Source organism: Eptesicus fuscus, chromosome 13 (genome assembly GCF_027574615.1).
Source record: "Eptesicus fuscus isolate TK198812 chromosome 13, DD_ASM_mEF_20220401, whole genome shotgun sequence".
NCBI lineage: Eukaryota > Metazoa > Chordata > Mammalia > Chiroptera > Vespertilionidae > Eptesicus > Eptesicus fuscus.
The window spans coordinates 77,984,923-77,998,534 of NC_072485.1; the positions used below are offsets into that span (position 1 = coordinate 77,984,923).

A 13,612-nucleotide genomic window follows, 5' to 3' on the forward strand; every position below is an offset into this window, starting at 1 on the left:
GGGCAGTCACAAATTATGTGGGAGAAGGACTTTCAGTTTAAAAATTTCAAAATGAAATCGACCTTTGAAGGTGGTCTGCCCCTCACTAAGAAGTGCCCTGACACCCGGCCCATGTCGCACAGTGGTTGAGTGTCTACCTATGAACCAGGAGGTCATGATTCGATTCTAGGTCAGGGCACATGCCCGGGTTGCAGGCTGGATTCCAAGGAGGGGGCATATAAGAGGCAGGTCATCAATGATTCTCATCATTGATGTTTCTATCTTCCTCTCCTTTCCTCTCTTTGAAATCAATACAAATATATTTAACAAACAAAAAAAGAGAGAGAGAAAGAAATGCCATGGCAATTGGTGGGTCACCATCTTCGGCACAGTGCCCATTCTTAAGGGAGTTTTGTGTATTAGCTGAGACTTAGACACCCACAAAACCTGGCTTCTCATCCTTAGAGATTGTGTGAGCTCACACTTCCATTTTCTAACACCCTTCTTTGTTTCAGAGCCGGCGATTAGAGACTGAAGAATTAAGTTTGCCAGATATTTCTGCAGAAATAGCTGAGAAAATGGCCACATTTCATGGTATGAAGATGCCATTCAATAAGGAACCGAAATGGCTTTTTGGAACAATGGAAAAGTAAGTGGTCCTATCAGTTTTCTCTAACTTTAGTTGTACATTGGCAGCTCCCGGTGGTGCCAGAGGTGAGCACTGGCTGGCCACTCAGTTGGAGGGATTCCTTTGTCTGCTGGTGTGCAGCTGTGAGCTGGTGGTGTATGCCTCATGAATAGATCTTTCTTCCATGTCAGAATCAGTTCCTGAACCAGGAAAGACTTGCAGAAACGCCACTGAACAGGTGGATGGGCAGGAAGTCTACTTCCAGAGCGCCCTGGACCCCATGCCCTTCCCTTTCCCCTTCATGGAGATCCGGTGCCCTTGGTGTTGCATGGTTACATTGAACTAGAGCCCGGGACAAGCGTGGTGCTTGAGCAATGCTTTCTGTTCTCTTCTTTTGCAAGATATCTGAATCAAGTGCTGAGAATTAAATTTACCGAGGGAGCCAAGGTGAAGCAGCTCCACAGATTCCTCAGTTACAACCTGCCTTTGGAGCTGGAGAACCTGAGGTCAGTAAGTGCATCCATTTCCTGACTCAGAAAGTAGGCATCCAGAAATGTCAATTGCCTCAGTCACTAACACAGCTGTCAGTAATCGCTTACTAAGCATTGCCTCAGGTCCAGCACTTACATCTGTCCTGCAGGATGGCTTTAAACAATGGGTTTTGTCACCTGGCATTAGTTTTACAGGAGTGATGTCACTTGCTGGTCGTACACAAAGGTTTCATGGTGGGAGTTGCTGGCTATGGCACCAGCGCACACAGCGTAGTAGTTTTTTTCTGAAACAAAACCAAAACAAGTAACCATGGGGACAGACTGGGAGTGTCAGCCAGTGAGGGGAACAGTGCACCCCAAGCTGTGGGAAAATACAGGAAGAAGCTTGACATCGCTGTCTGAGTAGACGCCACATGGAGTCTTCGGAGGCCGGGGATGCAGACTCCTAGCACACGTGCCCCAAGTGGGGGTGTTTACACCTTTAATACCCAGGATGTGAGAGTCTGTTGAGCTGGGCTTTGTGATTGGTGCTGAGGAAACAGTAACCAAGACCTTCTTCAAGGCACTTCTGTTCCATCAAGAGAGACAGAAAACAAATAAATAAAGAAAATAACGTTAAGTTGTGATAAGTGTTCTCAAGGAAACCAGAGGCCAAAACAGGGATGCGCTCTGGCCAGTGGTCAGTCGGGCTCTCAGAGGAGGGACTGCAGGAGGAGAGGAAAGTTGAGGTGAGGAGAGGAGTGAGAGAGGAGGGAAGGAGAGGGAGAGACAGCACAGGCTGTACTGGAGCCTGGCCCACACTGGACAGTTTTCACAAGTGACAGACATTACGCAGAGGCCATGTGTTGTTTGGAGCACTAATACAGTGGGGGGCTTGTTGAGACAGCAGGACTATTTGCATTGCATTGGACTTCTTAAAAGCTTGGTAAGTAATAGCAAATCCTTTCTTTTCCAGATCATTGCTTGAATCCACTCCATCTCCAGTTGTATTTTGTCATAATGACTGTCAAGAAGGTAAGACTTGCCTCCATTATGTGTGTGTGTGTGTGTGTGTGTGTGTGTGTGTGTGTGTGTGTACAGCACGCGCGCTGTGTACTAAAAGATAGCCTCTAGGGTGTATAGCAAATGCCAGGTGTGCAGGAAGAGAGAGGATTCGAGGCATTAACTTATGGCACAGCCAGACATGAAGTGTAGCATAACTATTAAAAAGAAAGAGGGAGCATTAGAGATCTTGCTTCTCAGCATGTTATGAATTTGGCTCAAATAAATTCATAAGAATTCTCAAAAGAGAAAAAAAAAGAGGTTGAATTTTATATAGGCCAATCGAAAAACCTCCAGGATATATTGAAAGAGAAAAGCAGGTTTTAGAAAAACATGTAGAATATCATCCCATTTCTGTAAAAAAACAGAATATTCACTTAAACTGGGAGGTGGGATGAAGGCCTTCACCTTCCTAAGTCTTGTGCTTGTCCAGTGTTTGATGCCTGACTGTGGACATGACCGTTAACCTGGACGAGCAGACCAAGGGCAGGTCCACTGCTTCGGTCCGTCCTGGGCCACTCCCATCCAGAGCAGCACCTTGCAGCGTATCAAAGCCACCTCCTCGCGGATCATTATCACGTCCTGCCAGTATGAAGTTCACACCTTGTACTGACTTCTGGCTGTGGTGTGGCTTTGCCCTGCGGCCCCCTTTGGGCCCTTGGCCAGGCTGAGCAGTTTGTTTTAATTTTGAGAACAGTCTCTATTGAAGACAAGTCATCAGTAAGACCTTAACGTAAGCCAAAGTACCTTTTAGTAATTAGCTGATTGTTGCCAGCCAAGTCTGATCAAGCAACATGTAGACACATCAGCCAGTTTTGTGTGGGAGGGAGGTCAGCTGCCCGTGATGGCAGTGTGTGAGAGGATGGAGTGCGCAGTGTCCATTTACTGTGTTCTGCTCTGTGGACGTCTGCCTCGACTTCTCCTCCATGGCCACTGGAAACAGGTGCTGCTGAAAAGCCTAGAAATTGTGCCACCTGCAGGATCCTTGCAGAGGGAATGGCCAGCAGATGAGCCAGGCGGGCCCTACTTGCCCACCACCCATGGGAACTGAGATGCTGGACATTGTGAGAGTGTGGGGACCTCAGAATGTAGGCCTGGGGGTCAGTGTGGTGGCCAACTCACTTCTGGCCCAGAATCCAGCCCTAAAGAAAATGTTTAGATGTTGTCTGTGGTCTTGGTTAGGAAACCTGGTGAGGACCATGCGGTGGGGCCAGGTGTGGTCCCTGGAGCCCTGTAGTGTCTGACCTCACCTCTGGTCTCCTCATTGGGAGGACACCAGAACACAGCTTTCTAGCGTCCCCACCTCGGGGCTGTGGGGTGTTGGGGTAACTAGAGTTCTAGCGTGCCAAAAAGGCATTTCCCTTTGTGGCCCATGTCCAGAGAACCCAGGGAGAGCCCAGGGCTGCACTCCTCTGGGGCTGCTGTGAACAGACAGGGGCCCTGGCCTTCCCTCACAGGCCAGGCCTCCCAGGACAGTGCTGCTCCAGGCGCCACCCAGGACTTGGCCATCTTCATTCATGTGTGGTTAGCATCCCTGAAAGGGTCAGAGACTCGCTCTGCTGTTCAGGACTTGTACCTTCGAATGTGAAACCTGCCCAGAGTAAAAGTCATGTCATGCACACCTTTCTGCAGGTAACATCTTATTGCTGGAAGGGGGAGAGAATTTGGAAGACCAGAAACTGATGCTCATCGACTTTGAATACAGCAGTTATAATTACAGGTAAGTAACGGGGAGGAATGGGAGACATCTGTAATACTATCAATAAAATATATATTTTTTTTAAAGAAAGAAGATAATTACAGGTAATGTGTTGGTCTTTTTACTTCTGTACTATTTTTTAAAAATATATTTTTATTGATTTCAGAGAGGATGGAAGAGGGAAAGAGAGAGAAATGTCAGTGATGAGAATCATTGATCGGCTGCCTCCTGCACGCCTCCTACTGAGGATTGAACCTACAACCCAGGCATGTGCCCTTGACCGGATTCAAACCCGGGACCTCTCAGTCCCCAGGCCAACGCTCTATCCACTGAGCAAAACCAGCCAGGGCACTTCCATACTATTTTATTTGAATATGTGTATGAAACACCTATAAGGGAAAATAGGTAGCAATATGGTTGTACGTTACAAAGTTTTTTCTGGAAGCAATGCTTTCTGTCCCCAGCGGGATGGCCTCACACTGCCATGCAGCCCGTCCTTGGCTCCTGTGAGGGAAGCAGGGCTGTGCGTGATCAGAATCCAGAATCTGGTACTTCCTTTTGCTCAGAGATTATTTCCTTTCATAAGAGGACTGATGGCAGGAAAATGTGCTCGAGCAGTTGCTCTGAGCGGCAGGTCAGGAGGTGCTTTGTTGCTTCCATGGCCCCATTGGCTGTCCCTGACCATGAAGCAGGTGTCCTTCTGGGGCCTCAGGAAGTCCAGTGCGTTGCCAGGAGGGATGCTCATGACTCGGCCTCGCTCTGTAAACGGAGTTTGGTGGTGGGCAGGTTGTCTCATTCTCTGCATTTCTGATCTCTTTTTCAGGGGATTCGACATTGCGAACCATTTCTGTGAGTGGATGTATGATTATAACTATGAGAAGTACCCCTTTTTCAGAGCAAACTTGGGGAAGTTCCCCACCAGGAAGCAGCAGGTAAGGCTGGGGTGTGTACATTGGAGTCAGTGAATTACCCAGGGCAGCCTTATGTGTTAGTGTTGATTACATCACAATTTGGAAAGATGCCTTTTTTAAACTGTGTAATACCTGAAATATCATTGCTGTTATGTACACATAAACAACTGTTGGACATAGAAATTGGGACTCAAAAGAACTGTTGGCCCAGAAAGAAATTCACTATAGACTGGAAAAAAATAAAAATAAAAAATAAACTGTAATGCTTAGGCAAACCCTCTTGCTTTAAATGTTTTTCTCGTTAAATGTAGACACAAACTTGACATTGGAGTTCAGCTCTGTGCCAGAGATAGCAGTATTCAGTCAGAGAGGAGCACAGCCCCCTTTGTAGTTCTTTTTATTTAGTTTTTTCTAAAAAGTGTAGCCTCTCTCCTGCTTTCTGGCTGCCTTTTGGGGATCACTGATGTTTCCTATTGTGCAGAGAGGGGTCGTCTCGGTGTCATAGCTGCTGTCTTGTCCTGAGTTACGGGAGTCCAGTGACTGGGGATTGCCTCCTGGGACCCCTCTCTCGCATTCCTCAGCCCAACACTGAAGCCTGGGTTGAGGATAAGTACCGTATTTTCCGGCGTATAAGACGACTTTTTAACCCAGGAAAACCTTATACGTCGGAAAATACGGTAGGCGTGTGGGAGCCGGCAGGGCTGGGGGAAGTACACCAAGCCCACCTCTGCCATCTTACAGTGGCAGCTCCACACCTGCCCTCCCGGCACGTCCTGCCTGCTCAGAAGCATTCACAGAGGTCGGGGGAGCGGACAGGGATGCAGTCAGTTGCTTCCGTAGCTCACTGAGCAGGTGTTGGTTAGGCGCCCACCCCCTGAGTTAGGCACAGTGATAGTCTTCAGTAGGCAGACTCTGGGCGCAGCCTTTCAACTGCAGGCTATCGATGAATGTAACTCCTGCCCAGAACTCTGTTGCTCTCTTCTGGCCATATGTATTATTTTTAGATCTATTTTTATTGATTTCAGAGAGGAAGGGAGAGGAAAGGAGAGATAGAAACATCAATGATGAGAGAGAATGATTGATCGGCTGCCTCTTGCAGGCCCCACACGGGATCAGCCCACAACCTAGGCATGTGCCCTGATTGGGAATTGAACTGTGACCTCCTGGTTCATAGTCGATGCTCAACCACTGGGCCATGCCAGCTGGGCTCTTCTGTTCATATTTTAAGGCTGACGGTGAACAACTTGAGAGTGTGTCTAAAGTGCTCAGGATGGTCTGGACCTCAAGGCCGTGCTGTATGAGAAGAAAGGGTGGAGAAAGCCTGGGGGGAGAGAACACAGCCTGGTCTCCAGTGTGCTCCTTCTTGCCAGTCAGGGGAGATCTTCAGTACTAAGGCGATTCATTGCAGTGGGAGGCAGAGCTGTGTAACCGCCAATGCTGCACAGCATGGACATTGAAGGCAGTTCTGTTCCTGTTTTGTGGGAGGTTTGAAACCAAGGTGTTGATCTTTATCTGGTTACCTCATGGATGCAGCAAGGCTGTCTAATGCTTTTCTCTCTTTAATTCGTTAGTGAGATGTTTTTAAACGTTAAAACCTCCTGGAATTTCTGCAGTAAACTGGGATGCTCTGGTGGGTCCAGTCAGGCAGTGTCTTACTTTAGGATTCTGTATCTGTGCACATGGGTCTTGAATGTTTACTTTTAAAAGTATTGCCTATTTTGGAATCAATTATACCAGTCTTTTAAAGTGAGCCCAGTCTCCCTTTTTATTTTCTGGAACAAGTTTATTTACGATGAAGATGATACCTGTTCTTTGGACGTTTGATAGACCTTGCTTGGAAAACAGCCTGGGCCTAGGACTTTTTGGAGGGAGAGTCATTGAGGTGTCAGTCAGTTCAACTCAAGTTTCCTGTCTTCATTTGCCTGTTTCAGCACTTAGTGTCTCCCAGAAATGAATCCTACTAGTGCAGTGATTCAAGCATGGGTTTTAAAAACTCATCATCCCGCATGCCCCGCTACTGGGAATGGAGCCACAGCCTGGGCGTGTGCCCTGACAGAAATCAACCAGCAGCCTTTCAGTGCATGGGGGACGCCCCACCAACTGAGCCACAGTGGCCAGGGCCTGGCACCTCATTGTTTCTGTGCCAGGTTTCCTTCAGAGTGTGAGGCCCCTCTGTGAGCCCCTGCCTAGGATAGCACTTAACCGTGAGTGATCCTGTTTGGTAGTGGAATGTGAAAGCTGATTGAGAGAAGGAAGGTGGAAGAGGCCGTACAGGGAAAGGAGGTGGAGGAAGAAGTGTGGGCACACCAAGCAGGGAACCAGTGAGTGAGAGAAGGATGACCGACCAGCCAGTTTCTTGTGTGCAAAAGAAGGCGTCGGTGCTTGGCTGTGTTCTGTTGCCTTTTGACAGAGTATGAAATAGCCACGAACCAGGGAGCTCCTGGCCTGGCTGGTGTTCTCAGTGGTTAGAGTGTCACCCAGGCACTGAAGGGTCCTGGGTTCAATTCCTGGCCACCAAGGGCATGTACCTGAGTTGCAGGTTTGGTGGGAGGCAACCCATAAATGTGTCTCTCTCATTTCTCTCTCTCTCTCTCTGCCTCCCTCCCTCCCTCCTCTCTTCCCTTTTTCCCTCTTCCCCTTCCTCTCCTCCTCCCCCTCCTTTCCACTCTCTAAAAGCAATGGGAAAATATCTTCAGGTGAGGATTTAAAAAAAAGAAAAAGAACCAGGGAGCTCCTAAGTCCTAATTGACACGTGGAATAAATGTGCAGCCTGGGACAACCTTAGGTAAACGCAGACGTCACCCTGTGTGAGCATAAGTGGGCGAATGATCACGGCCTCTGAGAGGGGCCTCTCTTTGCCTGGCCCAGCCCCCGCCCTGAGGGAGCATTGGGCACCGAGAGCCTTGAGCCTGGCGTGCTTGTGGCTGCGCTTGGGGATAGGCTCACCTGCTCTACCATCAGGCGGTGGGAAGCATGAGTGTCGATTAGAATAAAACGATTCCAGCTGAATTACTGTCTCCAGAAGGAGCCTTAGGTTCCTGTGCCTGTCTCGTCGGGGCCGTTAGAGCTCTGGCTGTACCAGTGACTGCTGCCAGACAGGCGCTCCGGTCCCCTGGGCAGCAGGGCAGTGTGGTGGGCACGGCCGGGCTTCCGCAGGCTTCTCTGACGTGACCTAGATGTGTGTGCTTCACCGAAGCTTTGGACAGCGTCTGTTTAGCCATCACTGGTCCTTACTTTTTTTTTTTTTTTTTTTTTAAGCTCCATTTTATTTCCAGTTACTTGGCTGCATTCCCAAATGAATTTGAAAACCTCAGTAATGAAGAAAAGTTCATTATAGAAGAAGAAATGCTGGTTGAAGTCAATAGGTAATTTTTTCCTTTGCTGATTGTGAAGGTAGCTTACCTCTGAACAGAATGGGGTTGGGATGCCTCTGGCCGTGGCGTACTTTAAGAGCTCTAGCGCACATGCCTAGGCCTTGTGCTTTGTCAGAAACAGAACATTGGTACTTCTCTCGGCTGAGTGTGTTCAGGTGTCAGCAGGTAAGGGGAACAGGGTCTGCCCCGGGAGGGCAGGACACGCGTAAGACTCAGCTGGGCGAGGCTGCTGCCAGCCAGGTCTGTGCACTCGCCTCTGAGGCTCATGGCCTGGAGGGTGCCGTCTGATAACACGTCTCCTAGGAAATGATTAAACGTTGCGTGTATTCTGAGTCTTGCTTTTAACTGTTTTCATCAGCTCTCAAAGCAAAACTCAAACTTTCAAAGTACCTTTGCCCACCTTGTACTGTCTGCCCCACTTCCGGTCACCTTTCCATGGTTCAGGCATGTCCACCCTTCCCCGAGCACGCCACCCCCTGGGTGCCACCGGCAGCATAGGCTGCCCTTTCTGGTTCTTCACCAGGTGGAAACGGAGAGGTGGAGAGACCCACACAGAAGGGGTGGTACCCGGGGCGGCGAGTGGGCACTGCCAGGAGGACAGGGCTGGGTTTAGTGAGCGAGCCAGAGCACTGGTCCTGGGACTGGCACTCGTGTTCATTTGCACAAGGCCCACAGGCACGAAGGTGAGAATTTGGACTCCTGTAACAGGCACTGGCTCGCACTCTCCTGTGCTTGGTTTTACTTGGTGAGGGAGGAGGGGTGAGGGTGTCGTCCTGCCTCCGGGGACAGGCCGTGAGCTCTCAGAAGCCGTGGTTTCTCCTCCTGCTGGTGATGTGGTGCAGGTGCTGATGCTGCGCCCTCATACATGGCAGCACGGCATCGAAATAAGTGTCGCCCAGGCTTCACCGGCATGGCCACCAAGGCCTCCGGGTGAGCCCTGTGAATGCAGTCACATGTGCCAGGGACAGGCAGTTGGCGTGTTCACACCTGTCAGAGGCCGCGGTGCTCCCTCTGTGGCCATGGGACATCACCCCGCTGAGTGCCCAGACGGTTCGCGTCCAGATGAACGGACATGAGTTAGAATGCCCATCTAGCAGAAGGACTTCCCTGGCCCCTGACGGTACCACACATTTACGCACGTGTTTCCTGCTTCTGTGATTGCAGGTTTGCCCTCGCCTCCCATTTCTTCTGGGCACTGTGGTCCATCGTGCAGGCCAAGATTTCATCCATCGAATTTGGCTACATGGTATGTTTGGGAGGTGCTTTCCTCTTCTGCTCCCGGGGGAATAAGGCTACATGGTTGTGACTGCCCGGTGGCCGTGGTCCATACAGAGAGTTCCCCGTTCCCTGTGAGTACCTGAACCAGGGCACCTGGCACCGGACAGCAGGCTCAGCCGGGAAGGTAGCAGAAAGGCTGTCATCGAAGCCCCTCTGACCGAGGCCGCGTGCCTGTGGAGGCTGCCTCACTCCCGCCGGGGCAGCAGGCCCTCCTTCCCTGCATCAGAAAATTGCCGTATGGGCCTCTGGTTCTGACAGGGGCTGTAGAGATGCAGACGTGAGAGGTTTAGCCCCCAACCTTGGTCTCTCATGACACAGGGACACAGAGTAAGAGTGTGGGATGCACCTGTCACCACTCCATTCTGTGGTGTCCAGCCTCACCTTAGGTGGGAGCTGTGCTGAGTTAGACATCCTACTCATAGGCAAGTTGGTGCCAAGCCAGGCTATCATTTTATTCCAACCTTAAGAGCTGTCTTGGTCATAGACACTGTAGTTACTCTCCATGAGTGTGGGTGGGTGTCCGGGGGCCAGGCGCACAGAAGTCTGGAGTGAGCACCTTGCTTTGGGACAGGTGGCATTTTCCTCCTTGCTCCTGTATCAGGATGATTTCTGCTTCTAGACAGAAGTTAGGGGATACATAGGGTGCTGGGAGGCAGAGGGTAGGGGATGCACAGGTGCTGAGGGGCAGAGGGTAGGGGATGAGCAGGTGCTGATGCAGAGAGTAGGGGATGCACAGGTGCTGAGGGGCAGAGGGTAGGGGATGCACAGGTGCTGAGGGGCAGAGGGTAGGGGATGCACAGGTGCTGAGGGGCAGAGGGTAGGGGATGCACAGGTGCTGAGGGGCAGAGGGTAGGGGATGAGCAGGTGCTGAGGGGCAGAGGGTAGGGGATGCGCAGGTGCTGATGCAGAGAGTAGGGGATGCACAGGTGCTGAGGGGCAGAGGGTAGGGGATGCACAGGTGCTGAGGGGCAGAGGGTAGGGGATGCACAGGTGCTGAGGGGCAGAGAGTAGGGAATACATAGGTGCTGAGGGGCAGAAGAAGAGGGGAAGTTTGGATTTTTAAAGCAAAAATGGAGTCATGGTTAAATGACACTGAGACAAAGTAGACTTTTTTTGTGCTTGCGAGCATCTGGGGACTTTGTTTTAAAGGGGGAGCTTTGTTAATGTCTGTCAGTCAGTGTCTTGAACACTTGGGGGAAATGAGTTGGGGAACCAGGAAAAGTCCTATCTGGGTGGCGGGGCCAGGTGGGCCATGGCAACCAAACTGGGTACCTTTAAGATGAAGGTGTGGGGTGAACACTGCCAACAGCGTGAGATGTCTCTAGAACAGGTGGGCTCCTGGGCAGGATCCAAGCAGCGTTCGGGTAGGCAGGAGCCCGGGTCAGCCACTGTCCTTCTGTCTCCTAGGACTATGCCCAAGCAAGATTTGATGCCTATTTCCACCAGAAGAGGAAGCTGGGGGTGTGACTGCGGGAGGACTTCTTACACTCCGTCCCTGGACTGCGTGGGGCGGCCGAGCCACGGGGCCCTCTGCTCCGACTGCTGTTCCTGCGGCAAGAAGCTGGGATGGCTCGCTGCCGCACACAGATGTGTATGATACAAAAGACTGTATTAAAATTGAGTAACATTTATTTCATACCTTGTTTACGATTTCACTAGGCCTCTGACGAGCTCGGGCAGCAGAAACACAGTTCAGTAGTGCAATAGTGCGATAGCTCAGACTCCTGTAGTCCAGAGAGGCCCCGCCTGCGCAGACATGCAGCCAGCATGCCACCACGGGCGTTTCTGGCTACTGTTGATTCTTTACAGGACTTGACCCTGCTGGTGAGCACTGTACCGGCTCTGTAGGTAACAACGTGTGTAGACACTGCTCACTCCTGAGGGTGACGAGGGGACAGGACAGACCGTGACACTGCTCGTGGCCTGCCAGTAGTCTCCAGAAGCTGTTCCTTCACCCTGTGGTCCAAATGGCTGAAGCTCAAGAAAGCAGCATGCACATGGCGGGCGCAAGCTGCTGTCTCCGTGCGATGAATGTAGCTCCTAGTACCTGTCGTGGGTTCAGTTGTACGGACAGATCTCTCCCTACATGGGTGTAGCCTCTGCCTCGCCCTCCTCACTGAATGTTGCTTTATTAACCCTGCCTCGAAGGGCCAGCAGCAGGCAAGGGCAGTGTGGGGGGGTGCAGGCCCCTGCCTCCCAGCTGCCTCCCGTAGGGACCAGGGTCTTTGTCCCCTCCTGCAGCCTCTTCTCCATGACTGCAGCCTGGAGCTGACCATTCTGTGACAGGGCTGTCTGCCCCAGGGCCCTCAGGAGGAGCAGAAACCTGGCTGGGGCTCTCGGTGGCCAACCCTCACTGTTCTGACACCCTGATGTCCTCCCGGTGGGACCAGCAGCCTGTATGTGACATGTGGGGCGTGGGTAGAGTATAGCTGTGAAATTTGTATATGTTAACTATCCTTTGGGATAAATTTTTTAAACCTGAACTCTTATTGAATTATTTCTGTGCATACAGTTCTGCTACCACAGAGATTGTACTATACAAACAATAAAAAAATAAAACTCCATCTTCAGCTGTCACTTTTTTTAAATTGATTTTTTACAGAGAAGAAGGGAGAGGGATAGAGTTAGAAACATCGATGAGAGAGAAACATGGATTAGCTGCCTCCTGCACGCCCCCTACTGGGGAGGTGCCCGCAACCAAGGTACATGCCCTTGACCGGAATCGAACCTGGGACCCTTCAGTCTGCAGGCCGACGCTCTATCCACTGAGCCAAAGCGGTTAGAGCCAGCTGTCACTTTTGACTGAGTCATGCGACGGCGGCCCAGTATGTGCACCGGCATCTGCTCCTGGCGTGCTGGCTGCCCAGGCATAGAGGGGACACAGCAGAGCAGTCACTGGGAGGTGGGCCCGGGCAGGGGAGACTTCCCACCGTTCACCTTGTGGACATTTAAAATTTAACCAGGGAAATGTGTTTTGATGTTCAATAATACTGAGCTCATTTAAAACATAGCTTCCAGTTCCTTCCTGTGCCCACAAGGCCAGGCGGTCACCTGGGCAGGCCTCGTCCCCACTCCCCTCCAGCCTTCCTCTCCCCTCCAGCCTTCCTCTCCCCACCGTGCCAGGCTTTTTGCCGACTCTCCCGCTGAGATGCTGGGGAGCCAAGTCTTCCAATGATGGGCTTCTTCACATCAGCTCAAAACAGTCACCACGCAACGCCGTGCCTTTCTAGGAGACCACCCTCGCTCCACATCCTCCCTGGCTCATCCCTCTTACTACATGCGCCTTTTCCTGAAATTGACTTATTCACTCAGGTGCCTTCTGCTTTAGACAGCAGGATCAGACCTGTCGCCAGTGTAGGTGACCCACTGTCCCTGCGTCTCCTGATGACCTCCTTGCCCCAGGAGTGCCCAGTGCAGTGCCTTTGCACATGCCGGCCCGCGGCAACCAGACCTGCAGCCAGGCTGCCAGCCAGCCATGTGTCAGCCAGAGAGCGTCTCCCTAGGCCACACCTGCCTCCACAAAACACCGCACACCAGCTCCGAGCATCTGTCAGGGTCCCTCTCACCACCCTACCCTGCAGGTCTGTCCAGCTCTGCTCCCCAGGGAGGTGTAAGGCTTGGGGCCGGGGCTTGCCCTCGCAGTCCCAGTCCCCCACACATCTGTTCCTCACCAGACACGGCCATCATCGTTTCCCAGCCACATCTGCCAGGCATGTGGGATTGCCACACAGCTCCCAAGGGACAGTCCTGGACCCAAGGGACAGGCTCCTGGCAGCTGGCCAGATGAGAGCCCCAGTGATGGGGCCAGGCCCCCAGGCTCGCTGCGCCCAGGGCGTCTAGCCTCAAAGCGGCCTTTGTTCCAGGCCGTCCAGCTGGAGAGAGGCCTCTGGGCAGCATTGGCTCTGCCTCCCAGTGGTGGTGGGACCCAAGCCAGAAAGCTGCAGGAGGCCACCCCCGCCCTACCAGCTAAAGGACAGCCTCCAGGGAGCAGGTCTGGCTGCGGAGGGAGATGGCAAGGCCGAAGCCTCCCAGGACGGGGAGACAGGGCCTAGTCTGGCTGCGCCCCCTTTCTGACCCTTGGCGCTATCCTGGCCAGCCTCTGCCCTTCCCTGCAGGATGGTGGCCTCTGGTGTACACCACTGCTCTCCCCATATGGAGTGCCTGGGTCCAGTGCCAGCACGAGGGATGAGAACATTGGCCGATTCGTGCCA

The 13,612-nt window shown here is 52.0% G+C and overlaps 1 protein-coding gene across 2 annotated transcripts in view; it reads left to right on the top strand.

The window, feature by feature from the left end:
• The window catches only part of CHKA (choline kinase alpha), a 43,613-nt gene extending 31,648 nt beyond the window's left edge, over nt 1-11,965 (top strand). For both annotated transcript variants that reach the window (XM_054725599.1, XM_054725600.1), the window contains 8 exons: nt 495-628; nt 1,009-1,113; nt 2,054-2,112; nt 3,772-3,859; nt 4,662-4,770; nt 8,008-8,114; nt 9,288-9,369; nt 10,809-11,965. In XM_054725599.1, coding sequence (XP_054581574.1) covers nt 495-628; nt 1,009-1,113; nt 2,054-2,112; nt 3,772-3,859; nt 4,662-4,770; nt 8,008-8,114; nt 9,288-9,369; nt 10,809-10,868 — 744 coding nt within the window. In that variant the 3' untranslated portion in view covers nt 10,869-11,965. The remainder of the gene's footprint in view (nt 1-494; nt 629-1,008; nt 1,114-2,053; nt 2,113-3,771; nt 3,860-4,661; nt 4,771-8,007; nt 8,115-9,287; nt 9,370-10,808) is intronic.
• Nucleotides 11,966-13,612: the final 1,647 nt, after the last annotated feature.